Here is a 27,713-nt window from a genome sequence, read left to right on the forward strand (position 1 = left end):
TGGGCGGAGCGTATAGATACGAACTGTTCTCGGGCGTCGTTGAACTTCACATAATTAGAAATTGCTGGAAAACTACATGCAGCTTTGAGCAGAGTCGTAAACTCCAATGTTGATCGCGGCGACAAACTGCAGTATGATCGGGCAGTAATGGCAACTAGTTTTGCGCTGTGTAATGTTACAAAGATAATCATTGCATGAGTAAAGTGACCAAAAGCGCCTAGGTAAACAGGATCAATTTTTTTTGTGTCGGCCACAAATATTAAAAAAAAAAATACCAAGGTTCAAGTTGAAAAAAAAAAAAAGCAAGGTTCAAGTTAAAAAAAGGCTCAAATTAAAAATAGCAACCACGAGGTGAGACTACTTTGGAAGGGAACGGCTCGAGATGGGCAAAATTTTAGAGATGGCCCCCAAGTTACTGTTGGCCTTCTAATCCTCATTCCCGTCAATTCTCAACGCTTTCACCCCAGATTTACAACAGCTGAATTAACGACTCCTTTTTTATGCATAGACAGTCAACACTTTAATTGTTATATTGTGAACATTTTGTATATTATTTCCTTGCGTTTTCAGTTTAAACTGTTATTTTCTTAATCTTGATCACCAGAACGAACGCAAATTTGCTAAAAAGTGTCTAAAAAGTAGGGGTTTAACAGAATTTTCTGACGCATGATGGTAACGTATTAGCAGAGACCAAGAGATCATGATCTCTGGCTGGGACTTCTAAGTGTGAAAAATTTATCTAAGTTAAATGCATTTGAGAAAGAACTATATATGACCGAAGTACAGAGGTGAAAATAAAGTCGAGCTACTGACAGAATTTCGCTAGCGATACTAGAAATACAGGAAAAATGCCTTTTTATTCGATACTTGCGATTCATTGTGCTATTGACTTAGTATATTAGCATGATCTGAGGTAGATATGCTTCTTTTAAAACTTACACTTATAATCACAATATGACTGAGTTTAAAAAATATCTTGTCATCAGCATCTTACGCGAAGCTACATTCACTTTAGATATACCCCCCACTGTATAAATAAAACCTCCTAAAACACCAACGTCAGCAAGAGTCAATCCAGTTAGCATTTGTTACGCAATCTTTCCAAAGATTGCGTGACCAATCAAAGGTTACGCCGTACACCATTTGCCAGCGAAGGATGTAGTGCAAGTAGACAAAGGTTCATTCCCAATTCAAGTGCCAAGCTTATTTCATTTTAAATTGCTTGTTTTTATTCCACTTTTTCTCTTCTTTCGCATGGTGCCTATGATTCGAGATGACTGGATCCCTCTTGCAGACAACCTTGCTTCGTCCTGGAGTAAAAAAATTAGATGTTAGTGAGATTATACACACTGCGCGTGTTATATGAGGAACATACAGAATTGGACGTTCTTACCTTATTACTCGGGGTCCAGGCCCTCCTCGACAGCAGCCAGTTGATAATGTGCTTTCCTCAGTTCTCCTAGTTTTTGACGTTCTTTAGTCAGCTGGCTTTCAAGCTCTAGAACCCGAACCTAGAAGAGAAGCAAACTTATGAAGTAACTGACACAAAGCTCTAGTGATAGTGTAGTCTGATCGTCGGGGTGAGTGTATTCATGAGAAAGACTGTTGTCGGTAATGGTGACTGACGTTGCGAAAACCTGAGCGGAAGTCATCATCTGACTTAAAACAAGGATAAAAGAACGAAAATCCGCCCTGGAAGGTTAAATAGTACCTGCCTCTGTTAACAGTTTCTGTGGCGTCTTTTAGCTTCAAATGAGCGCAGGGGGGCGAGGGAAGGGGGTAATGCATTCACTACTACCGCCTTTGTTCGAGCTGATGTTACTGTGGAATGTTAAAACCGAACTGGTAAAGAGATTCAAGGCCTCTTTTCCCAATGTTGTCTACAGTTTGAAAGGTGGTCAGCTCGTTCCAATTTTTCGTAAGGTGGGTAAATGGAGTTTGCCACACGTGCAACACTTTGGGGAGAGTTTTGGAATAAGGATTGCTAACTCAAAACCAAACTGGTCACGACAGCGAATCAGAACAAAAGGAAAATATCACGAAGTGCAAATAAGAGCTCAAAGAAAATACAGGCAAATGCCAATTATGTAGTGAGTCGTGATTAGTTTGTATTTTAAACGTGATTGGCTGAAAGGGTGGAGCTAGTTGTATGGACCAATCACATAGCGAAGTTAATGCTGGGTTATTCTGACAAGTTACTTGAGAATTGTCCCATCAGATGTGTATCCTTAAGATAATAAATTGGCAGCAAAACAGACACCAACAAGGAAGGAATGAACAAAACGTGATATCTTGTTCTAGGATTTAGTTAGTAAAACAGAATGGTAAACGGCGCAATGGTTGCGACAGAGAGAGGCTTGGTTCGAGTCTCCTACATTACGCAACTCGACCCGAGCCTCCCTCGTTTTTTCATTCTTCCGCGGCTATCGTGTTGTTTAATTTCACACTTCGTTCTACTGACCGAACTAGGAACAGGCAAAAATCATAAATAAAGATGGCTGAGATGAGAGAGATTAAAACAGATTGCTCATGGCGTACTAGAGAGATACAGCCTAGGCTTTTAAACATAAACGGGCCGTTCCGTAGCTCTTGAAAAACACGGGATTTGCATATAACAGTAATGATTAACTCAAAACAGATGGATGCAAGAGATTATATTATTATATTATCATATTACTACATTCTCTTGACGGATGTAGATACCTGTGACTCCATTTCAAATCTCTTAGCCTGGGTGAGACTTAGCTTGGTGTAATCTGGTACGGCTTCTACGCAAATAAATCAAGAAAATGGAATTAACATATAAAACTTTTTTACTGGTTGTGTGTTACTGACAAGTAGGGGAGTAGGAATGGTTTAGAAATATCATACTACACTTTTAACCATATAACCCCCAAGAGTGACCAGCCTCTTATTTCTCCTTACAATAACACCCCTAAATTCAACATTAAGGTCACGCGAATCAAGGAAATGATCACGAACTTATAAAGCTCTTGATTTTTAAATAAATTCTCCTTGTCAGCGCTTCAGGAAATTATAGAGAGCAGTATGGAGAATATGCATACTGATGTTAGGGTGTAAAGGGTTAACCCCTACGCTCTGGGTTAGAATCTTTCCCCCTACCAACTGATTGATTTTTGTCTATTAGCTCTAAATTCAACTCCTGGATCACATTAGTAATTCTCTTTACTGTCTGTTATACAATTCTTATCCTATTCGTTAGGAGAATTTGGTATTAGATTGACTAATGATCCCCTTAATGATATTTTCCTTTATTCTCATCACTCGTCTGCTTGATATTGTATTAATGTTGTGAGGAGAATTTCTGTCTTGGTCACTCATGGCTGTTACAGGGTAAATAATCGCAAAAAAATCAGCTTCAAAACAATTCATGGCTTGATGACTGGGTGTTCCTAACACAGTAGTGCTCGTCGCCAATTTGTATCGTTAATATCTAGACTCTAATTCACGGATGACCACTAGCGGTATGCGTAAAGTCTACTTTGTGGAGCGTCGCAAAACCAAAACCAATGGAATTAAAAGAAGCAATCAGGAAAAAAAAATGAAAATATAACGAGGAGCTTAGGAGAACTCAAATAGAACCAAGCTACCGTCTGACGTGCGGCAAAACAAGAGTAACAAGTCACGATCTGATTGGCTTGGAGGGTGAGGCGCAGGCCATGCGCACGCGTCAATGAAAGCCTACTCGCAGGCACACTCACAGGCTGGGTGCAGCAGAACGCAGAGAGGAAAAACCAGAAAAATCTGGGATTAAAATCTACGTTTAAAGGAAATGTAATCTGTTACAAGATTTCTATATGCTTACTACTGTCTTCTATCATTTCAGCTCCTGTTTTAGCAGATGCCACCACACCAGCCGCTGACTCAACCACTGAAACATATAAAACAACAGTTTTAGACAAAGCCTCTGAGTAATAATACAAAAAAGACTAAAAAGACATAACAACTGACGCAAGAGAAGTCGATTAAAAAGTTCTATGACACAACAATTATTTCAAGAGTATTTCAAGGCTGACTACTACAAAATTACAAGACACGTGAAAGATTTGTCAGAGTCAAATGAGACTTTTCACAGTTTTCTACGTCATCACCCGCTAACTCGTTACCAGTCTGCGGGACGCCTTTAAGACAAAATAAGTGCACTTTAGGGTCCAAAAAAAACGAGTTTTAATATTTTTGAAATTTTTCTTCCATCGGAATTGGTTTTTACGATAAGCTAAATAAATACGCAAAAAAGTTTCGTGTCGTAGGAACTTTAATTTTTGCCAACATGAAGACAGCTTTATTTCCTAACACAAAAGTAACATAATTTTTATAAAATGTTCCTATGGTATTCATGGAAGTATGATGCCAGATTGGCCTATCCATGCGAAAGGTGACACCCTCTCGATAAAGGTGCCGGAGGCAATCCTTGTTCCAGTGTGCGTTAACATAATCAACATACCATTTTTGGAGGCCCCTTGCAGAGCAGCTAAACCTGTACTGGCTTGTCGAGCCTTTACTCTCGATGCAGCCACCTGAACATCAAATGAAAAATTATTTATCATTAATTGTTTATTCCTGAAACAAAGGCAGGGGAGGGGGGCGTTTTAAAGCATGGATGGTCATCTGCAGTCTTGAAAGTTGCTTGGGGAACTTGTGATCACTTTGTGACGATGCTTAAACCTTTAACTCCCACGATCTCATTAGTAATTTTCCTTACTGTCTGCCATACAGTTCTTATGATATTATTTTGGAAAATCTGTTGTTGGATCAACTCATAATCCCCTTATTGATATTTTTTTTTACTCTCGTCACTTGTCTGCTTGATATTGACCTGATATTGTAAGGAGCATATACCGTTCGCTACTTTTTACATAGTAATATGAAGCAGACTTTATGCTGAATGTTTCCCTCTGAGGTATGAAGTGTCCAAAAAGAAATAATATAAATAATACCAAAAAAGAAAACAATATCCATCGCTTACCAGCTGCACTGTACTTGCTGTAATTTCATTGGATGCTACAACTATTTCCTCAAACTTGCCTCCCCCCTGAACAACTTTGTCAGCGGAGTCACTGTGGAAACAAAAAAAGGGTAAGCCACGCTACAGTTGCTCATGTACTACGATGGTTTTGCTATTGAAAACCCTGGAATTATACTATACATAAAAAAGAGTTAGGAAATTAATTTTAAAATGGAAAACCTTGTTGCATTTCACCATGATATATCATCATTTCTCATGAGTTGGCTTCCTCAAAAAGTAATTTACAAGACTGTTAAGGTTATCACAAATAACAAGGCGACACCATGAACATGTGAATGTTTGAATTTAGAGCATAAAATCACCAACTCGGATCTCAGCATAACATCTGGTCGAACATCGTAAGTTAACAAGACTTGCGCACCAATCGATACAATCCAGGCCAGCGGTCTTTCCAAAACATTTCAAAGAAGCTAGTAGACTTGTTCCAAACCAATACACCCGTAAAAACTAACTATATTCGGTAATACAGCCCACTCCCTTTAGCTTGGAATTCAACCCTTTAGCCCCTAAGAGTCACTAGCATCTAATTTCTCCTTACTATATCACCCCTGAAACAAACACGAAAGTTATGAGAATATTGTGGATGATCAACTCTTGACTGTTACACATATTCTCTTAGTCAGCCTCTTTGAAAATGTATGCAGAACAGTATGCAGAGTATGCATACTGATGTTAGGGTGTAAAGGGTTAAGCACTTACACAAGCACTTTGGCTCCCCAACCAACAGCTTTCGCGGCGGAGATAAGCCCCTCCGTCCAGCGGTGGTGACGCTTGTAAAACTCTTTAGCTGTTGCTTGACCCTGAAAAGCAAGTGTCTTTGATCAGGCTATTTAAGTATTTAAAGTATACACGAAAACTTCCCTAAGGCAAGCGGTCTTTGAATCAAAGATATGCTTAAAGGCTAAATCAGATATACTACGTATTCTACAAAAGGGAATTCATTCGAAGCTTGTGTCGGCGTATCGAAATGTATTTTTTTATATTCACAACTGTTTTATTATTATAGTGCGTTAAATATTCATCGTATAGTGGTAGATTTAATGTTGTCAAACCGTAACTAATATGACTTGACTTGAAATATCTCAAAAAACACTACTTGAAACTGAACAAATTATTTAAATTTTATTTTATTAAATACCTTGCCCTCGTCGACAATCTCCTTTTGCAATACTTTAGACTTCATTATCAATTTCTTGATTGCCTTAAAAGAAGCGCACACAAATTTGGCTCATTAGTTACGAGCAAAAGTATATTACTATCAATGCCTCAATTAAAAAACAGTTTATATAGAGATAGACAATTTCAATGACATTCTTTCGTCTGAAAGAAGGGGTTCACTACTTTCCTATGAGGTAAAGGAGATGCACAATTTTGAACAGTTCTTCTACTCTAATTTCATATATATATTATATTTATTTTGTTTTTGTAAGAAAGCTCCTTAGGGATTTGATTTCTCAAAGCAAACAAGAACGAAAAAAAGTCGTTACATCTACATTGCGGGTCTGAGTTCGACTTTAAGCAAACAGATAGGCTTTTTCGACGTTTCCTATCTCACGGTTTCTCGCACTAAGAGATTGCAATGGCCAGTTTATTCTACCTTCCTTCCCCTCCCCCCACCCACCTCCCCTCAGACAAATTGAGGGTGGACTTGTCTTACCGGAGCTTCCCTCTCCCGATTCTCACTCTGCGTTTCGAATTCGAATGCAATAGGAATCTAAGCCAATTGTGAATTGTAACTCTCGCTCTCTCTCTCTCTCTCTCTCTCTCTCTCTCTCTCTCTCCCTCAAGGCAAACTTACCTCCATCAGTGCCGTGCAGGAATCTAAAATTCTGTGTATAAGCAAAGACAGGGTAAATCAGAATGACCAACGCTACGGATTTCAAGGTCTTATCGCCTTCTTCCATTTTAAAAACCTGACACATTCCGCCGACAAGGGGAAAAATGTAAAAAAAAGCCAAAACGAAGAAAACAATGTCTAAGTAAGTAGCTTTCTCACCTTCCGTTCACTTCAAGTTGTACACCACTGTATTTCTCCCTTGTTTGATTGATCATTTCCTGAGATCGTAAAAATGATGAGTCAGCCCAGACAAGTTTTAAAAAAATGTATGAGCAAACATAAAAGTTTGAAGTGAAGTTACACTGTATTCTGTAAAGTCTCTCAAAGAAAGAGTTGTTTTAAACTGGACATGAGTGAAAACAAGGAGTCGAGAACCTCAAGAGATCCAAGGATCCAGTAGCAAGTTCGAATCAAATACTTTTGATTATATATCCAAGCGAACGACCAACAGGAATGTGCGCGTGCGTGCACATGCGTGCGTGTGCCAGTGCGTAAGCATGTCTATGTGTATGTGCCTGAGCGAGTGCGTATGCGTATGTGCACGTGCGCGTGTAGTGCGTGGTGTGGTGTGCATTATTATTTTTAACCAAAGTGTAAAGAAGTTAATCATCAGTACGATAAACATGACTGAGAAAGAACGCGAATTGTCACCTGAATCCTGGCCGCTGAATCTGCGACAAGCTAAACAAAACACAATAACGAGGTCAAACATTTGATTCCTTTAATACAAGTATTCCATTCACTAACTGTTATTCGCGACTACTACTTTAAAACTTTACCATGCCAGGTACCAACGGAATTAATCAGTAAGATCGACCACAGTTAAATCTTAATTTTGAAACGCTTCTTATCAAGGGCCCTGATTGAAGAAAATGCTCACATAACCGGTGGGATAATGTTGATAAAAACAAAGTGAAAAACAAACAGAACAACTCTATAATTAACTTGATCAAGATGGGAAGTCTCCGGCATCCTAGGGGTAGCCCCCCCCCCTTTCCTAAGCCCTTAGGGAGGGGGGGGAGGAGACGAAGATAAAGAAATTAAAAACAAAGTCAGAAACAAACAAAACGAGGTTATCTTACTTCTGCAGTAGCATTGATTTCATCGTCTACTTCTCCACCTATACTATCAACACCGTCTTTTTCTTTGGGCGCGAGAGCCTGTTGACACAATCGGTTGAGCCTGTCAGTTGGATAACAGATTTAAATTGAACCGTTGGTTTCCTGTAAAAAGTTACCTCAGGACAGCAATTCGGCATGAAAAGGGTTTTGGGTTCAATGTTTTGATGTCTGGCTCCTAAAAAAATTAAGTTGACTTAAAAAAAAACACACACACAATTGATGACCGCATTCCATTATCCTCTAGTGAACTTACCTCAGCAACTTTGGTAATATCTGAGATGTATTTTTTTACGGCATTCAGCTTGTCGGCAAGAACATTTGGATCTGCAATGACGATAAAATTCATCAAAAAACTGCCTGCATCTTCTCTTCTCGCACGTTCCAACTCGTAGCTGGCCAGAATACTGCGGCTCAAGTCGCTTTTTGATTGAATTTCAAAACAAAGTTGTCAAAATGGACGATCAGAAAAATAGGAGAGTAACAAAAGTAGCTAATGACAAACCAACTCAGTGTAAGTAACACGGCAAACTGCCTTGAACGTAAAAAAAGGCGAGTGACAGGGTCGTAAACGCTTTTTCCTTTTTGATCTAATTGGTTTAGGGTGCGGCGTGAGTTTTTTTGATCAATTAGAAGGCGTAGAAAGGAAAAACCAAACTGTCCTGAATAATTTGCGACACATGTATTGAGCTGTAGGAGACCAAACTAGGCAAGCCTAAGATCAAAAAGGAGGCAACTTCTTGATAACAAAACAAAGGCCATGAAAGGGTAGCATGGACTATAACTAAGACGCTCACCCGGATCACTTTGTTTGTAGAGTTGCAACAGTTCGAGAGAAGCTTTACCAGCAGATTCGCCGAGTGACCGAAGATCTAAAAGAAACAACAGCAATTAACTATAATTTACGGCTAGCCTGGGTGACTTCTCTTTGAGATAACTGTTCTTGGCTTCATGTATTTAGTTAGAGGGCAGTCCTCGTGTTACGACTAACTATGCAGTCAATCGAATAAAGGGGGTAAGTTTCTAAAGAAACTGTTGTGTTGCGTCGGTGGGAGAGTATAACAGGGTAAGTTAGTATTATCAACTGAGTTGATAACGTAAATTGGCCACCGTAAAGTGTTTAAAAGCTGATGTTTCGAGCGTCAGCCCTTTCCTCTAAACGTCAGCTTTGAAACTCTTTACGGTGGCCAATTTACGTTATCAACTCTCTTCATAATACTAAATTACCGAGTTATGCAGTTAATCACCGGCCGATTGATGGGCTATCACCCCAGTTTTATGAGCACGACTATTGATTTTAATAGTCCCACCGATGCCAAAAATGGCGGAGTCTCCTTAAGTTCCCACCTTCAGCTTCTTGAGTAGGTGCCATGTGGGAGGTAGCCTTGGCATTTAAGATACAATCACTGAGCTGATGTGAGAACGAACCAAGACAGCATATACAGGGAATGGCATCTGCAAAAGGAGAGAAACTCTTAAAGAAAAGATCAAACAATCATCGTTCCTTTCTCTCTTGGAATGATTGGATCAATGTTAGTATCTACCTACCCCTCCCCTAACCCAACATTAACCCTTGTTATCAGTTGACTGTTGGGTCAGGGGAGGGTTAGACACTGATCCGAATGATTTAAACATTCTGAGAAGAAATTTAACGAGCGTATTTTGTTCCTGATTTTTGGTTTGGTTCATCCATGGTCTCTAACCTTTGTGATCTTTTTTATAAGATGCAAACTTCGAATTAAGCTCGTCAACAACTCCTGGAAGGCTCTCGATTCTACTTAGCAAGTAATCTGAAAAGAACAAAGAAAACAACGGCGGATATCATTAGTGAAATATAAGTCAGGAAACCGCTGGTTTTACATTAGTCACAATATCAGTGAGTCAATCCATCAATCAACCAACAAACAAACCATTCAAAACATAAATAGTTAAATATATAAATATCTAAGTTAAAGTAAATATATACAAACATAAATATAACTAAGCAATGGCAAATCAATGAACCGACGATGATGGCGATGGAAATATCAAAACAAGGACACTGACTTGAAGTCTCATTTGAAACTGCCCTCCAAACTAATTTCACCAGAAGGTGCTCGTACCTGCAGTACAAGTCGTAGAACTGTGCTTCGGATTTTGAAACTGATCTAAAGCATCTTGGATTGTTCTTTCTGCTGACTCTATCGCCGTACCTAATAAAATTCAAGAAGACTATTATGAAACAGGTCTGAGATCAAAGGATCTGGGATTCATATTTAGTTATCCTTATTTACAGTTAATATTAATGTACTCTGACTAACTTACTCAAAAGGGTCTCAGTTGAAGAACAGTGAACAGACACGACTCCTGCCTGAAACTGATAAAACTGCAAAAGGCTACCTACCCCCCCTCCCTCACTCCTGCTCCCTTCCAGCCCTCTGTTTTCTTCGGGTCTAAATTCGCCAATGCAGGTTACATGAGAAAGGTAAAGCGAGAACTTCTAAAATTAGGTGAAAAAAGAATTCCGTTTTGTCTAGAAGGAGAAAATTGGTTTTAAAGAGGAGACAGACAACATAGAGAGCTTAGAGGACTCAAGAGAGCTGAGATGGAATTTACAGTTAGCTCGGTAAAGAAATATTTGATAGTGTTCCGAATGGTCTGAGACTCATTATAACATGCACGCCCTTACATTACAAGATTCCTTTTCCAATTAAGACAGTCCTGGTTTTTCTCACCTACTAAGTCGTACTTTTCTTTAGAGATATCTTCGAGTCTTTTTCTTTCAAGCTCATTTACCTGTGGAAAGAAAAGTCATCAGCTAATGTCACGTAAGTCTAACTCTGTCACAACAGTGCCAAGTGTAACGGTCGATCAAAACAGAGGGAAACATCAATTGGAGCCAGCGAAGACTCAAACTATGAACTAACATATACTTATAGCATGGGAAAACACAAATGGTCAAGGGGTATGATTGCTTTTAGCGTTGCATCTGTTAGGTTGAATCAATCACCTTTCGATTGAGTGTCGTAAAACTAAAACCAAAGTAATTACAACAGCCAATCAGAAAGAAGGAAAATACCGTAGGAGCCAATGGGAACTACTCCACCTAAAAACAACCACTCTGCCTAAAGCGCGGGAAAACGCGGGCAACCAAGTCGCGAATGGTTTTGCATCTGATTGGTTGAGAGAGTTTTTGACGTGAGTTTTCTAGACCAACCACAAATCAAAATTTAAGTAAAACCAATGCAATCCTAAATTTCTTTCGACACTCAAACGAAAATTACTCTAAAACAAAACTAACACAAGATTACGTTCGACACTAAATTGTGGGAATCAAACTGACCATTTCTTCATGTCCCTTTCTTTCTTTCTCTATAGTTTCCTCGGCTGTTCGTTTCGCCTCCTCCTCAACAGTCCTACTCTTTTGAACATCTGAAAGCTCTCGGCTAAGCGTTGTAACCTACAAAATCACGAACCAATATTCAGTGTTTGGAAAACATAACTTTGTGACAAACCAAAGGTAAACACTGAAGAGGAAATAACCTTTTCCTCGTGATCTTTTTTCATTGCTTCTATTTGTTCTTCGGCGGTTCTTCTGGCCTCATCTGTTTCACCTTTTTCTTTCTTCAATGCCTCTATCTCTTCCGCAAGAGTCGAAATCTTCAAAAGGAAAGACATAAAAAAGAAACACAGTTCTTTGCAGTATTAAAATGGTGCGACTGCCTCATTTCATGCCTTACGCTAACAGCCATGCGCAAGAAAATGTTTGCGCGGGGCGGCATACACATAACAGGGGAAATTGGGTGACAAAGACGATTTGGTTGTATCAACTGAGTTGATGATCAATGTAAATTGGCCACCGTAGTAGAGAGTTACTAAAGCTGACGTTCCGAGCGTTAGCCCTTCGCGTGGGCGAATGTAACAAAGATAACTTGATTGCTTGGTTACGATTTTTTTTTGATCTGTCGCTTAAGTTTCTCAATGAATCACAAAGCATAAGGGGTTTGGATATACCGACCTTGTCTTTATGCTCCTGTCTTTCTCTTTGAATCGTTTCCTCAGCAGTTTTCTTTGCCAGCTCTTCATCTGTCCAGCTCTTCCGAAAACTTGATAAATCGCTGCTAAGTGTTCCAATCTAGGGGACGAAAAAGGCAGGATAGGGTTCATTACAACTGATTCTCGTGAAACCAAAACCTAGGCAATTACAACAGCCAGTCATAACAGCGTCATATATCACAAGGAGCCAATGAACTCATAATTAATATATGTAAACATCTTCAAGCGAGGAAACGTGAGTGAATATGTCGAGAGAGGTTAAATTCTGGCATCTGGATTGATGAGAGGGTATGGGCGACACACGAGCAAAATGCTCCGCTACTCAAGCCATTTGAGCATTCAGGACTACAGAACTCAAAGGGAAAAAAAACAAAGTGCCTAAAGCGCGGGAAAACGCAGGCGACCAAGTTGTGTTTGGTTTTAGCTTTGCACCTGATTGGTCGAGAAAGTGGCACGAGTTTTCTGGTCCCATGACGGAACGAAGTGAAGCAAAACCGATGCAATCCCGGATTCATTCTAGAAACCCATTTAAAATTGCTCTATCAGGTGACAGCAATTGCGGGAGTCCGCGATACCATCTCTCACCTTTCGCTTAGCAAAAGAGAAAGATGATTAATTAAATGGTAAAATACCTTTTCCTCGTGATCTTTTTTCATGGCCTCTATTTGTTCATCAGCAATTTTCTTCGCTTCTTCTGTTTCTCCTTTTTCTTTTCTTAACGCCTGGAGCTCGGCCATTAGTGTGGCCATCTTCAAAGAGAGAAAATAAGCTAATTGAGCTTAAATATATTGTCACAATCATCCGCAGTTCTGCTCTTAACCCCTTAACTCCCAGAAGTGATCAAGTTGTAACTTCTCATCGCAATTCCAATACATTATCTTACAAACAGGTTATAGGAACAAAGAAGCTTGTCAACTAGTGGGTGTTTCGTTGATTTAAAATGAATTCTGTTATCTTATTTATATGGAAACGTATGGCAATCAGTCGGGAGAATAATTAAATGGATCTTGGGAGTTAAGGGGTTTTTCTGGGTTTTTTCAGTTTTAGCGACAAGTCAAAGGAATCAGAACAAAGGAAACACCGCAAAGTCAATGAAAACCCAGAGGAAAACCTAGTTTGTCTTATGATCGAGAAAACGAGAGTAAGCTATTCTCGATCGGTTCTCACTTTGCATTTGATTAGTCTAAACGCAAGTATTTTTAACAACTCACTGTGTGAAGTGATTTGTAAAATCAAGAGAAGGACAGCACGACACAGCATCCTAGTTCTATTATTGTACCTTTTCATCGTGCTCTTTCGTCAGTCTTGCCATCTCATCACCCGCTCTCTGAAAACAGATGCAAAGTGTTACTTTAATAATATAGCATAAGAAAAAATTACGCGCTTCTGATTGGCTGAAAACGAGTGCATTCTCACGTAACACGAGTGCAAAGTTGTAACACTAGTGCAAATTACAAATTGCGCGCGCAAGCTCTCAAAATTTCGTCTGTCTTGACTTCCTGTGATGTTTTTTCATGTACATTATTAACAAGTAATAACATAATTTCTCTTGTAATTTGGTGTAATAAGCACTTGTAAAATTTTCAAAGACTGCAAATTGCACTTGCCCTAAGGGCTCGTGCAATTTTGTCGTCTTTGAAAAATTTACTTTTGCTTATTAATACCAAATTGCACTCGAAATATTGTTATTACCTCTACTAATTCTTCCTCTTCCATAAAAGAAAGTCTGTTGTGTTGTGTTCTTGTCGTGAAAAGTTTGCACGTGCTCATAAGAAAGTTTTCCTGTTTCGGTATATTTAGTAGTTGATTAAGTAAGCTATTATTTCTTGTCGCTAACATTGATTTGTGGAATGGAGTCGCATGATGCATGTAAACCCCTCTCTTTGTCACAAAAACGTGTCAATTTATTTAGTAAAAAAACAACCTAGCCTATCCAATCCCGCAAACAAAAATGTAAGTAAGGCGCCAGTGATGATGCTCCCTCCCAACGCTAACTGGATAATCTTGCCAACGCCTTAAAAGTAGGCAGGTATCTTTGGTCGCACTCTAGAAAGTCATACAGGTCACCAGCTACGTGCAGACTTGCTAAGTTTTTCTAAAACTGTCAATTCAGTATGTTTCAGTTACCTTCCCATCCTCCTCAGCCATTTCCGCTTTCTGAAACACTTGTAAAAGTTCTGTGGACTGTACAAAGAACGTACACCTTCGTGAGATAACGACAGCAAACACAGGGAACGGCTTAGTGCATTTCTAGCGAATATCGGCAACTTTACTCATGTGTCACCTCACCTACATCGCGAAGAAGTCCAGGAGTTCAACCCCCGCCCCCAACCCCCTCCATTTCCTTCCTCTTCTCCCGACCAGAAATTTGTCATATCACAGTGGAAACCGCCTGACACTTAACCCTTTATACTCTAACATCAGTATGCATATTCTCTATACCGTTCTACATGCAATTCCTAAGGTCTTCACAAAGAGAATTTGAATTTTGTCCAACAATTAAGAGTTTCTTTAGCTAATAATCATTTCCTTTACTGACTCTTGTGACCTCAATGATTGATTCAGGGGTGATATTGTGAGGAGAAATTAGATGCTCGTCATTCTTCAGGATCCAAGGGTTAATCACGTTCTTTGATGATCAGGAACTATAAGACATAAGTGCTTCGTCCCCGCACACAAATCAATCAGGCCACGCCTCAAATTATCACTCCTTCATCTCGCCTTACAATTTAATCACTAGGCTAACATAATGGGAAGCGATCTTTCAGAAGCGCAGTATTACGACTCGCTCATGAATTTTAATTATCACTGTTTATGTTCAAAGGATAATTGTACCTTATCATCTACTTCCAGTTGAAGTTTTTCGTTTACTTGACTTAATTCCTGACAACAAGACGGGTAAAAAGTAAATCAACAAATAAACCACCAAGTAACAGTGAAATACCTTGGAGGGAAAAGCTTGAACATTGTGATTAATTCATCATGTATGCAATATAGGTCGTTACTGGAAATTTTGATACATCAATGTGATGACGTCATCTATGCGCATGTCTTCCCATAGATCATCGGTAAGAACCAATCAAACCCACATGCATAATTCAGCCTATCACATAATTTTCTTTAATACCTCTTTGTCCTTTTCTGAAGCATTCAATTTTTGCTTCACTTCAGCATTCTGGTGGAAAGACAAAGTAATGACAGTCTTAACACAATCAACTATTATGACCAACGTTAAGACAGTGGGTACGTGTTTTTAGAAAATGAATTGTGAATTGTGGGTGAATTTAAGACAACATTAAAGCCCATTAAATTGGATGATACATTTTGCACAAGTAAAATACAGTTCTTGGATTTGGAAAAATGTACACCCATTTAGGGTTCTCTCTAAAGTGACTGCATCACTGTTAAGATAACTTTTGTTTAATAACTCTTCACACTCTCTTATTGGTACTCGTATTCTCCCCAGCCTCTCTTTACATTTCCTATGGTACTGACAAGGAGAATTTGGCTGTTAATCAGGAGCTTCTGGAATTGGTGATCATTTCCTTTATTCTCATGACCTTTTATATTTGATTCAAGGGTGATAATGTAAGGAGAAATTAGAAGCCAAACACTCTTAGGGGTTAGAAGGTTACACTTTATGTTTGTTGCACAAGTTCCTCGTCATTACTTGAGAAAATGTTCCATTTTCAAAACTGAAAAAAGTTTTTTTCACTGAATAAAGAAAGAGGTCATTTGCTTCGTCCTGAACATGAGATGAAAGAAAAAATTCAAGATCCCCTCATGAAAATGATTCCCAAGACACCCAGATTCCTCAGCCTGATGCCCCACAGTTGAGTGATGGAGGACTCATTAATGAGCTTAGCCATGAACTACAGCATGGCAGGGTAATTTAGTTTTATCAACTGAGTTGATGACGTAAATTGGCCACCTTAAAGAGTTACAAAGCTGACATTTCAAGCGTTAGCCCTTCATCAGAGTGATTGACGAAGGGCTTACACTTGCAACATCAGCTTTGTAACTCTTCAAGGTGGCTAATTTACATTATCAACTCAGTTGTTAAAACTAAATTACCCTGTTACACTCCCCCACTGACGCAGCACTACAGTTTCTTTAGAAACTTACTATCCTTACTACAGGGTAGGTCCATCTGTGACAACCACCCTACATACCACCAGGATAAGTGGTGTAGAGATACTTTCTATGCAACTATATTAAAAATTATGGTACTCTTTTTAGCTGGGTTGTTAGAGATGGAATGATATTCCTTTTGTTATGTGTATGGCATTAAGAAAAACACTGAGCCCCCAACAATCAATCAAACCCAAGAACTTGAAATTTTGCTGTCTAGTTTACAAGCAATACTTTCCACAATGCTGATCATTGCAGTATGAAGAGTGCTTCATATGTCCAAACATAGTGTATGGCCTGACTCATTGACAAGTTCTCTGTAGTTACATGGAAGTGGTACACCAGTAAATCAAATTTTGTAGGTGTTTGGTTCTTTTGGGGGACTCAGCCTTCTTTTTTTTTTAATCTCCATCAACATACAGTTCGCAAGAGCTGGATGTGTTCCTCTCTCAGTTTACTGTAAATTCCTTTGAGTTTGGTATATTTCTCTTCTGCTGGACCTTTCTGATCTGCAATGGATTGAAAAACAGTTTGCAATTTGGAATTATCCATTAATATTCAAGTAAAAAATTGAAATTATTTCTCTGTAAAAGCATCAGAAAATGCAAACTTAATTTCTCCACAACAATGCATTGCTCCCTCAGAGTCAGTAACCACCTCACCTTTCTTGTCATCCTCTTTGCTTTCTAGGTCTTTCTTTAACGAAACATTCTCCTATGAAGGAAATGATGTCTCAAGACTATCCCAACCGCCAGAAAAATGCCAACACTTACAACAAAAGAATGAAAATAAACCACCTATTTTAAGTACCTCACAAGCTTTCTCTGCAATTGTCTTGTACTCATTTAGTTCTTCAGTCAGCTACAACGCAAAAATTAAAAATCAATATTTTTTGCTGTCAATCAAATCAATCATTTGAAATTAATTTTTTTTCAAATGCAACATAAAATCATTTTATTTTTTTTGTCCTTTACCCTTGCAATCTGGGAGCGTAGAGAATCTTCAAGTGCTTTTGCCTAGAGACAAGTAAAGTACAAAAAGATTAATTATCATGATAATGATAATCAGAAATGACAGGAAAACAGAGCAGGGTGAGCATCAAGCTAAACTCCTCCCCAAAATGCAGACCATGTGGTGCAAGACCAGGGATGGTTCATCATACCATAGTAGTCTAAACTGCACTTTAGTGCAAGCACTGTACAGCTGTTTTGAGAAAGATTGTTGAAAAAAAAGCAAAAAATTTAAAGTGCATGCACTATCTCAAAAGGTAATCTCCATGTATGGTAATCAATGAATTTAAATAGTCAAATAAATGAGTAAATTCATCAAACTCACAATGATTTGCCCTTACAGTTTGTGGCATTTCACAGATTTCCCTAAAAATCCTGAGGTCAAGGAAACACAACCTGAAAGCTACCTGCAATAAGTACCGTAGGAGGTTGTCGTGTGCACTTTTGCACTTTTTTCCAACAACCTTTCTCAAAACAGCTGCATGAATGTGGAGAAATGATACAATTGCTCAGGTTTTTTGCTGGGATGTCAGAAATTAAGATTAAAACCAAACTCAGTCTGGTGCAATCCCAAGCCTGATTGATTAGCAAATCCATGAAGTACGAACAATGATGGGATTGCAAGATCCAAACTGATCACCACAAGGATCACAATGAGTCAGATAATCTGCTTCTTAGATAGTAAGAGAGATCTTGCCTTATCCCAGATGAGTACCTTTGGCGCTAGGAGAATTCAATCCCGCACCATTATTCTGAACCAAGTGTAATGAACTTTCTTTTGCATCCAACACTTTCTGCTTTGCCTAAGCTGATCCCATTCAGAGCAACAATAACCACAGACTGAAGTGAATAGTGCTTTTTGCATACTTAAGCTAATTGGCAAGTTCAGAAATGATTAGCAAGTACTATTCACCTTCAACCAGCCAAAGAGACAAAAGCACACATCAAAAGTTTCATTTTCAACCATTATTATGAAGAAACCTGAAGTGCCTGGTCACGGAGTACTTCAGAAATACTTACATCTTTCTGTTGACGCTCTAATACCAGCTTTAGTTGTGCAATCTCTTGTCGCAACTGATTGATTATCAGGTCCCTAGAAAGTAAAAGGCATTACAAATCATTGTCTTACACCAAAATAACATCAATTTGTTAGCATTGTTGAAACTGTCCAATTCTTCCTCTCTTTTCCTAAACCATTATTTTTAATTTTGAAGACTGGGGTTATAAATAAAATCATAAGGCATACAGATTTATCAAATAGACCCAAGTTGTACTGTTAACATAAAGTAACCAAAATGAATGTGATTTGTTCAAAGTTTTTCTTTGCTTCATAAGTTTTCAAAACAGGTTGATTTTTATCACTCTTTTCATTTCAGGGTAAGATAATGACATAAACTAAAGGAAGAATAAAACCCAAACTTGATTATAAATAAATGATTCAGAAATTAATTTAAAGAAACAATTTCAGAGTTCTTTTTGAAGAGAGATCATGGTAGTAAATTTCCAAAATTTCTTGCAAATTTTTGACTCAGTACAGACCTTCAACTTGTAAAACATATGGTTGAATGAGATTTTAAAAGTAGAAACAAACCTGTTGTCAGGTGCAGGGCCATTTGAAGAGTCAATTCCTAACATATTAGCCTCTGGAGTCTACAAGAAAAAATTATGCTCTTCATAATATGGTCAATGAAAAGATTTCTTGATCAGCAATTGCATGAGCACACTATTTTCAGCAAAAGAATTACAACAGTATTACATTATCAACTGGTATGTCATGAAACAAAGAAGACATGAGTATATGACAGTGAATGAAAATAGATATTTTACTATATTAAGAGGTGAAATTCAACTAGATTGGCTATAAAGCTCCATTCCTTGCTCAATGAATAAGTGCTTATTTTTACACAAAATAGGCACAGATATAAAGTCAAAAGATCTGGAACAGCGAGTGTGCTCCTTTACTGAGTCTATGAAGCACTTGCATGATCAACGTTCAACTTCTCCCCATAATATCCATACATTACTGGTATCCAGCAAACAGGTACTGAGAATACTTAAACTTATCAGGGAGAAGTTGTTATCTAAGCCAAATTTGCATAACTACTTTACAAGGAAATGTAGCAGCTAGAGGGGAGAATAAACAATCAGATCTTAGGAGCTAAATGGTTAAAATCTTCCTATAAGAATGAATGCAGACTAAATACTTGTTTACCTGAGGAGTTGTCTGAAGCAATGGCTCCATTGTAACAGGTATATTAAGTGGCTCCATAAGGCTCTGGCGCTTGAAATCTTCAGCTGGAGTTGACTTACGCCTTGGCACTTCCTCACTAGTGGATCTTGCCAAAGTTGGCTTGGGATCAGATAATGTGAAAGAGGGAGGATTCTGTGGTATGAAACAAAGTTCAGAGCAAATTCTGTGAACCCTTTTACTCCAAGAGGTGACCAAAAAGGATTGCATCCTTAAAACATCAGCATGTTTCAACCCTATTAGGCCTTTAACCCCATAAGCAATCAAGACAGAATTTCTCTGTAAAATATCAATCCAGACAAGTGACAAGAATAGAGAAAAATATAACCTAGGGGACTATTAGTTGATAGAATACCAAATTCTCTGAACTAACATCATGAAAATTGTATGGCAGACAGTAATAACAGAGAATTACTGAAGAGATCTTGAGAGTGAAAGGGTTAAAGGATTAAAGAGTAAATACAATAAAGTAAATTGTAAGAAAAATCAAAAATATTCTCAGAGTTCACCTCATGAGAAATACAAGAGACAGGGGAGAGAATCAAAATTTAGCTTGCAGGAGGGGGGTGGGGTGAGTGGAATGAGAGGATTAATGTCAGTAATGTTTGAAAAGTTATGATCTTAAATTTTGCTGTCATTTAATAATATCCTAATGAGTCCGCTTACATACCAAGCCTTAACTCTGACAAAGAACATAGGCTTGGAAATTTCTACTGATTATTCAAAGTGACAGTTGCTTCCTACAGGACAAACAACATAAAAGAAAATACTTATCAAACCTGAGGTAGCACTGGAATAGGAACCAAAGCTTTTACATAAGCCATGTTTCCAGCATCAAAGAAGAATTTCTTCAATCTACAAGTTAAACAAAAATAATTGTACAAACATTGCAATTAACCTAATAAAACTGGCAAATTAATATGCACATCAGTAACTTTCCCAGGAACTATTAAATATGGTTAAAAAAGTTATAAGTAAGAAACTGGTTGGAAAATGAAAAAAAAATTATTTTAACCCTTTACCTCCCAGAACTGATTTTCAATTCTCCCCTCTAGCTGCTAAATATACCCCGATAAATTAGTTATAAGAATTTGGTGTTGAGTCAAGGTAACAACTTCTACCTGATAAGTTTGAGTATTCTCATTACCTATTAGTGGGATAATGTATGGATATCATAAGGAGAAGTTACATGTTAATCACTTCTGGGAGTTAAAGGGTTGGACAATAGTAGAAAAGAAATTATACGTGTAGTACATATAGAATAGAACATGACATAGAACACCTACTCAGCAAAGTGAGAGTAAAACCTCTCTCTGTGGCCAGTCAGAGTGTCTGCTGGTAAGCCTAAAAGTAACAATTATCAAAATAAGAAAAACAAATTATCACACACTAAATACCAGCACATCATGTTCTTAGTAACTGCGAGTTTCTTGCACTCAGTTATTGAAACAACTTTTTCATGGTGAGAGTTTGTTTTATAATTCAAGGATAATCACACTTGGAACTTCAAACCAGCTTCACACCTTAAAGCTTGATTAGTTTGAAACTCTAGGTGATGAAAGTTTACTCCCTGTACACTTCACCCCATTTACCTATTTACCCATCACTGATAGGTATTAACCCTTTCCACCCTAACATCAGTTTGCATATTCTCCATACTGTTCCCTATATATTCCCTAAGGTGCTGATGAGGAGAATTTGTTTCATAATCCAGAGCTTCTTTAGTTAGTGACCATTTCCTTTATTGTCAATACATTAATGTGTGATTTGGGGGTGATATTGTAAGGAGAAATTAGATGCTAGTCACTCTTAGGAGCCAAAGGGTTAAGTCTCACAACAATATCAGTGAATAACCTGAGTACAGAGTATAGTGAATATCCTAAGCCAAGAATTTCATTGCACACAAGGTAGTGTAATCTTCTGGCCAAACATGAGTAAAAATAAACCCTTATAACATAAATATGTTGCAGATAATTAATCAAATCTACAGCAGTACTAAACTGGGAAAAGAACAACAGATCAGAGATAAATTGACGCAACTTACTTGCATGTAGTTTATACATTAAATCCACCACAATGTCATAAAGGCCACCACACTCCTGACAATTGAAAAATGAGACAATACCATCAAATAATCTCTTAAGCAAAGTCAATCACTGAACGAAAAATTAGACTACACCATCAACTCTTACTCTTGGGTTCCAGCCATTTCCAGTCTGTATTTACATTATTTACCTGAATGACAACAGGGAATGGACAAATCCTACACTGCACAGCCTGAAGTTGAGAATTAGCACGGAATGGATCAAGAGTGCTGAAGACTAAAAATTAGAGACAACAACATCAATAAAGGAAAGACAACAAATCAGATGGCCATAAATAACAAGAGGGCTATGCTTTCTTAAAGAAGCATCTTGTGTAATGTTGGTCACACTCTGTCTTACACAGAATTATAATAAAGAGGGTAAATTTCTGAAGAAATTGTGTTACTGAATCAATAGGGGGATCACAAGATAATTTGGTTCTCTCTTGACTGACTTAACTCTTTAACTCCCAAGATCTGATTGTTAATTCTCCCCTCTAGCTGCTACACATTTCCCTGTAACTTAGTTATGAAAATGTGGTGTTAGATCAAGACAACAACCAGTACCTGATAAGTTTGACATTTCTCCTTATCTCTTTGCTGGATAAGGAATGGATATTATAGGGAGAAGTTACATGTTAATCACTCCTAGGAGTTAAAGGGTTAATTAAATGTAAATTGGCCACCTTGGAAAGTTTCTAAAGCTGATGTTTCAATCATTTACCCTTCATCAGAGCAAAGCATGAAGAGCTAATGCTTGAAATGTCAGCTTGAGAAACTCCTTATATTACAGCTTACAATCAGGGAAACTTTTTTTCTGTTTGTGTTTGCTTCTTTTGTTACTCAAACCACTTAATCAGGTGAGCACTAAATAATACTAAATAGAATTACAACTCACTGAATAAGTCAGTTTACCTACTTTACCTATTCAGGGATATAGATAAAAACCGGAAGCCGGGAAATTACCCGGCTGTGAACGCAATTTTTCCGGCTGTGAAGCACTACTTCTTTCTCCAAAATGTTTTTAAATGTTGTCAGAAGATTGTTATTTATTTATTTCATTTGTTTACACCTTCAAATCTAGATATAGCATGCCAAAGGCATGCTAGAGTGGGCCTTTGGCCCAAATACCCGCCTATCATTGCAAGATTCCTGCCTGTTAAAAACTTTATCTACATCCCTGCTGTTAGTAAATAATGATGAATTACAAAATGTGTTATATTGCAAGAAGACCTCTAGAAAATGAAGAATTCATTTACAAGTATGACAATGCCATTGAAAATAAGATGACTTACTTTTTTTCTCAAGATCCACTAATGTGTCCATATAATCAAAAATGTCTATTGACAACTCAAAACTAAAAGTAAATTAAAGTAAACAGAAAAGATTTATCCAAATTTCAGTTACTCTACAAAATAGATGATCATTTCTGATTTGGATAGTACAGATAAAATATGTTCTGCATCTTTGTGGCCAGCAGAACAACAGAGCTCATTCAAATTTGCATATTTGCAATTTGCCCAACATTAATTTTCCAAACAGTTTACAAGTATCCCTTCATACTGCTGAGTAGAATGAGTTACGCTTTTGATCAAGGTAGAGTACAAGGTTTGTACCCTTTTTCAGAAAAAATTTCAAAGGACTTTTCCAGGACTCAAGATTGTTTTTTCCAGGACTCCAAATTTTACCTTATGCCCTTTCATTCCCAAGACTTCAAAGTCAGTTCTCCTTAAGGTCTACATACATTTCTCATAATGTAAACTCTAAAAACTTCATTGCTTGTTTGAGTAAAGTAGATTTCCAGGACTTTCCAGATTTTCCAGGACCCATACAAAACCTGAAGGTATCTTACCTAGGAACACAACACAAAGAACCCTTACAGGACTCAAACCTAAGCCACTTAACCAGGAGTCAGGGGTACCAGCCACTCCACAAATGCCTATTTCATGATTGAAAATTGTTCAACAAAATCTTTCATGAAAAATCCACTATAACTATGCACTTACTAGGCATTTACATCTGTCCCAGTGTAGACAAGTGGTCCACCATCACTATTTCGAAGTGTACCAGGGACAGCTTCATTCTACAAAAATGCAATCACATGATAATAATTTATAATGAACTGTCAAGTGCCACTGTGTTACAAGGCAACCCTACAATCAAACTACCAAAAACATTTGAAAGTTTGATTTGCTCTCAAGATTTGGCTAAGCATCACTCAAAATTTCATGCTCTTTCAGACACTGGGGGTGACTGAAAAGTATGCAACTATGCACAATGCATATAAATTCAAAAAATTAAATTTACACTACCCCAATGGGGCTTCACAGTACCAATACAATCAAATTGGAAACTAACATTGTAAATAAACACAGTGTTAAAAAATCCAAAATGGCAAGAGGCAGATCAGTTTGCTACATACAAAGTGCAGCCAAGGAGTAGTTGAACTCATGACAACTGAGAACAAATCCAGAGAATTACAAGTCCAGCACTTTAACCCCTCAGCCAAACTAAAAGATGTACAACCACACTTTCACACTTCTAATGTACAAACAGGACTTAAAAAACACATCTCCTTATCACAGACAACTGAACAACCTGTTTTTTAACTCCATGTGACACTAATACAATATTTAAAAATATAAGATTCAACCTTCTGATGGAACTCCAGTTTCGCTATCAAGATTGTAAGGTAACTGTGAATTAACCAGCCATATCCACCCTTTGTTGAATGTTTCTGTGTAAGAAATTCATGAAGGCATTTTCTATTAATTTTGAAGAGTATCAAGTCACACCCATTTATCTTTAAATAACCCTACCCCCAAGATCTTATTTATTTAGTAATTCTCCTTACTCTCAGCCCTTCAATTCTTATAACCATGTTAGTTTGGAGAGTTGGTATTGGATCAACTAATAATCCCCTAACTGATATTTTTCTTAATTCTCATCACTTGTCCGCTTGATATTGTGTTGATATTGTAAGGAGAAATTCTGTCTTGGTCACTCCTGAGAGTGAAAAGGTAAACATTTATTTTTTGTCCCATTGTTATCTTTTTAGCACCTTTTATACCTCATGTGTAATTTAAGCATTGTTGTTGAGACAGTTGAAGTCAAAAAGAATAATTTTTAAATATTCTTAAAATAATTCTACGTTAAAAATTTTCAAATCACAGTAGATCCATTAAAATTTGAGACTCAGTTGGTTAACTCTGACTGCTAGCCCTGAAACATTTCATAGATCCCAAATTATGCTTCAAAGAGTTTAGGGTGAACTGAATCTGATCATTATAGATGAGCCACAGTTATAAAAAAGACTCAAGTTGTAACCAAAAAACTTTGATCATTTTGTGGTTGTGACTAAGTTTTTACAAGATTTTCATGATAGCAAAATTAAATCTAGATAAGGTGTCATGAAAATTGTTAACAAAAGTACCCAAAAATCTCTCATGTCCTTCAGCATCTGCTTGTATTTAAGGGATTCCTTCAAAGCCTGTTTGCAAAAAATGAATGCATAATTAAAATTATAATTATCTTTAAATCTTTCAAGCAAGGAAATAAATATAAGGGAAGGTGGAGATACAGAATTTCTCTTTGAGCATTTAAATCAACACATAAACATGCATGATTGTTGACTAACCACTCTCTCAAGTGTATAATTATCAAACAATGTTAAATTAGGCTTGTAAAATACCGCAGTTAAAGATAAATGAATGTTTAATCATTTTTCTCACGATCTTGTGTCAGGCTAAGCAATCGTGTACTGTTCACTGTGTTTTGATGGCGATACTGCTAGTCTTCTTCAGGCAACAAAGTCAAAATGTCACTATCTATACATTTGATGGCCTGATTCTACAATCTGAGACAAACAATTTAACGCTCATTTATCTATAAAACCACAATGAACACCAGCACTTTCTGTAACATGACAGTTTTAGTAATAAACACACAATCTATTTTATGATTGGCATCTTGTAACACATACACAAGGCTGTACAATACCTACATTTGGGTGTCCTTCTCTTAGCAGTTTGTGTATCACCAGCATTGCCTTCCAACACATTATAACTTGGGATGGGAGGGGCATCCTTCCCAATGAGTTCCAAAAAATAGAGGCTCCTTTCTCGTGCCATGTTCCAATAATTGCACTTAAACGAGGTTAAGAAATTTTTTTAACACTTTCCCAGTCCAAGGTATTTATAAGGTGGATAATGCTAAACAATGGATCAATCAATATCCAGTAGGTAGTAAAGTGGAAAACCTATCTATTGATAGAAATTAAACTAGCGGATGGGGTTTCATGTTTAGGTGAGTGGTATGTGAGTTATTGCAGGTGTCCATAGTTTTCAAAATGAAGGAACATGAAAACCATTTTATCTTTAAACTCTGTTTGTCTTGAATCCATTTTTTCATTTATATCTCACATCATGATAATTTACAGACTAGATGTACAGTACTGTAGCTAATGCACTTAGGCCATAGATCTGAGCAGAAAAAAAGTTGGTTCATAACTAAAAGTACCTACCTTGAACTCAGTTAGTAGAGGTATTTATTAAGCATTTATTGATCCAGTTAATCCCCTTTGATCCAAACCTCATTATTGTTCATTAAAAGGATATTTCTGATGTGTTTCTCTTTGACTGCAGATTCAACATTGTTGACAGCTTTTCCTATAGCTTCTTGCTACATAGGCAAAACAAGTGACAAAAATTTATTGTAGAACTTAAGGATTGGGAAACTAATAACCCCTAAGTGATAAGAATTGCAACCAGTAAGCCTTTCTACCTAAACTTATAGAACACTTTGGTTTTATTGCAACTGAGTTGATAGTATCATTTGGCCACCCCAGAGAGTTCTTAGGGCAGATGTTTCAAGTGTTAGTCCTACATCAGAGGAAACAGAGGGATTATGGATTAATAGTGATTTATATAAAGAAAAATGGACCAACGCTATTGGTGAGAACATGGTAACATAAAAAATACAATAATTAATTATTGGATTAGAAGCTTTCATAGATAATGTGGGGATTAAGAGTGTTAATCTTGAAAATAAATTTTTGTTCCAGAGTTCTAAAAAGCCACAAAACTCTAGACTAAAAATTTATCTCTTAAGCCTGCACTCTCAATCACCATGGTATCCAGGAACACTTTTCATTTAACAAATTTATCCCCTAATCAGGTGACTTGAGTCACAATAAATACTAATTCCTATTTGACCTCATCTCATCAGTTAAATTAAGTAAAAGCTGTGAAAAGACCCTCAGAGTTTTTGGCAAGACACCAGCTACATGTAGCTTCATTGAAAAGCTCCAAATCTGCAAATAAATCGATGCCTGTTTAACTGAGTCAAGGGCAATATCTGCAAACTAAGAGCGTAGGTTTTTTCGGTAAAGATTTCCATACTATGATAACTCTGACTAATTCCTTCGAAAATGTTTGTAGTGAAGGTTCTTTGCGTGTTATAAATAGCGTCAGATTATTTCAGTTTTTCATGTTTAATGAGTTCGACATGTTTCTTTATGCCCTCAATTAAAAGGCGATGACTGTACAAATGTTTACAAATGCGATAGGAACTTGACAGCTTTTTACAAACGTCACCGTTCCCACTTAAGTCTCAACTCAATGGCGAGCGTCAATTCTGTTAACTGTTCAGTCTGCTGTGAACATTTAGCTTTCAAAAAAATAAAAGAGCCACGTGCAACACTTGAATTACACTGAATGTATATCTCGTTACAATCTAAAGCCCGTCATTTTACTTAAATAAATTTTCAATAGGAAATCATTCATTCTGCATTGTTTTTGTACGAGGCTAATTTTACGAATGACTTCCTCACATCGCTAAGAACGAAACTTTTCGAGTACAATTTGGTTGGTAAAACGGTTAAAGAAACATAAGAGATTTTTTCAGTTATAAATCAGTATTTCACTATACTATCGTGCCTCCCAAATGGAATTACTTTCGATAAAAAACCAATATATTTTTCTTTCGAGTTGAGATTTTACCTGGTCTTTCTGGAGTTTCTCTCGATCTTGAGTTAAACTTGGTCTTTTACTCAGTCCAAGTGCTGGGGTGGTCATGATTTACCCAACTAACATGTCAAATAAAAGATCAATTCACGTAAAAGCACGTTCTCACGCAATAAGTACTTTCAAATTGTATGCATCGCGATATCTCGTTCGGAGAACTCAATCAGGCCGCCAATTTCTT

The 27,713-nt window shown here is 37.4% G+C and overlaps 1 protein-coding gene across 1 annotated transcript; it reads right to left on the bottom strand.

Moving 5' to 3' along the window:
- Positions 1–494: 494 nt before the first annotated feature.
- LOC113676136 (huntingtin-interacting protein 1-like) lies at positions 495–27,713 on the bottom strand. Its single transcript, XM_027192751.2, has 44 exons — positions 27,509–27,713; positions 26,126–26,189; positions 25,513–25,655; positions 24,943–24,999; positions 24,163–24,246; positions 23,516–23,592; positions 22,805–22,866; positions 21,662–21,747; positions 21,471–21,525; positions 20,713–20,770; positions 20,206–20,281; positions 19,391–19,561; positions 18,770–18,828; positions 18,199–18,271; positions 17,143–17,184; positions 16,979–17,029; positions 16,831–16,882; positions 16,589–16,677; positions 15,165–15,212; positions 14,873–14,920; positions 14,165–14,221; positions 13,317–13,364; positions 12,670–12,786; positions 12,000–12,116; positions 11,525–11,641; positions 11,325–11,441; positions 10,717–10,777; positions 10,105–10,194; positions 9,706–9,792; positions 9,350–9,457; positions 8,800–8,874; positions 8,259–8,329; positions 7,967–8,044; positions 7,536–7,565; positions 7,044–7,102; positions 6,846–6,876; positions 6,186–6,248; positions 5,747–5,847; positions 4,988–5,078; positions 4,466–4,538; positions 3,827–3,892; positions 2,704–2,768; positions 1,394–1,511; positions 495–1,310 (listed from the first exon to the last, which is right to left on the bottom strand). The coding sequence occupies exons 1-43, from the start codon at positions 27,581–27,583 to the stop codon at positions 1,398–1,400; spliced, it is 3,306 nt and encodes a 1,101-aa protein (XP_027048552.2). The 5' UTR covers positions 27,584–27,713; the 3' UTR covers positions 495–1,310; positions 1,394–1,397.

Source organism: Pocillopora damicornis, chromosome 12 (assembly GCF_964200805.1).
Source record: "Pocillopora damicornis chromosome 12, jaPocDami1.2, whole genome shotgun sequence".
Classification (NCBI taxonomy): domain Eukaryota; kingdom Metazoa; phylum Cnidaria; class Anthozoa; order Scleractinia; family Pocilloporidae; genus Pocillopora; species Pocillopora damicornis.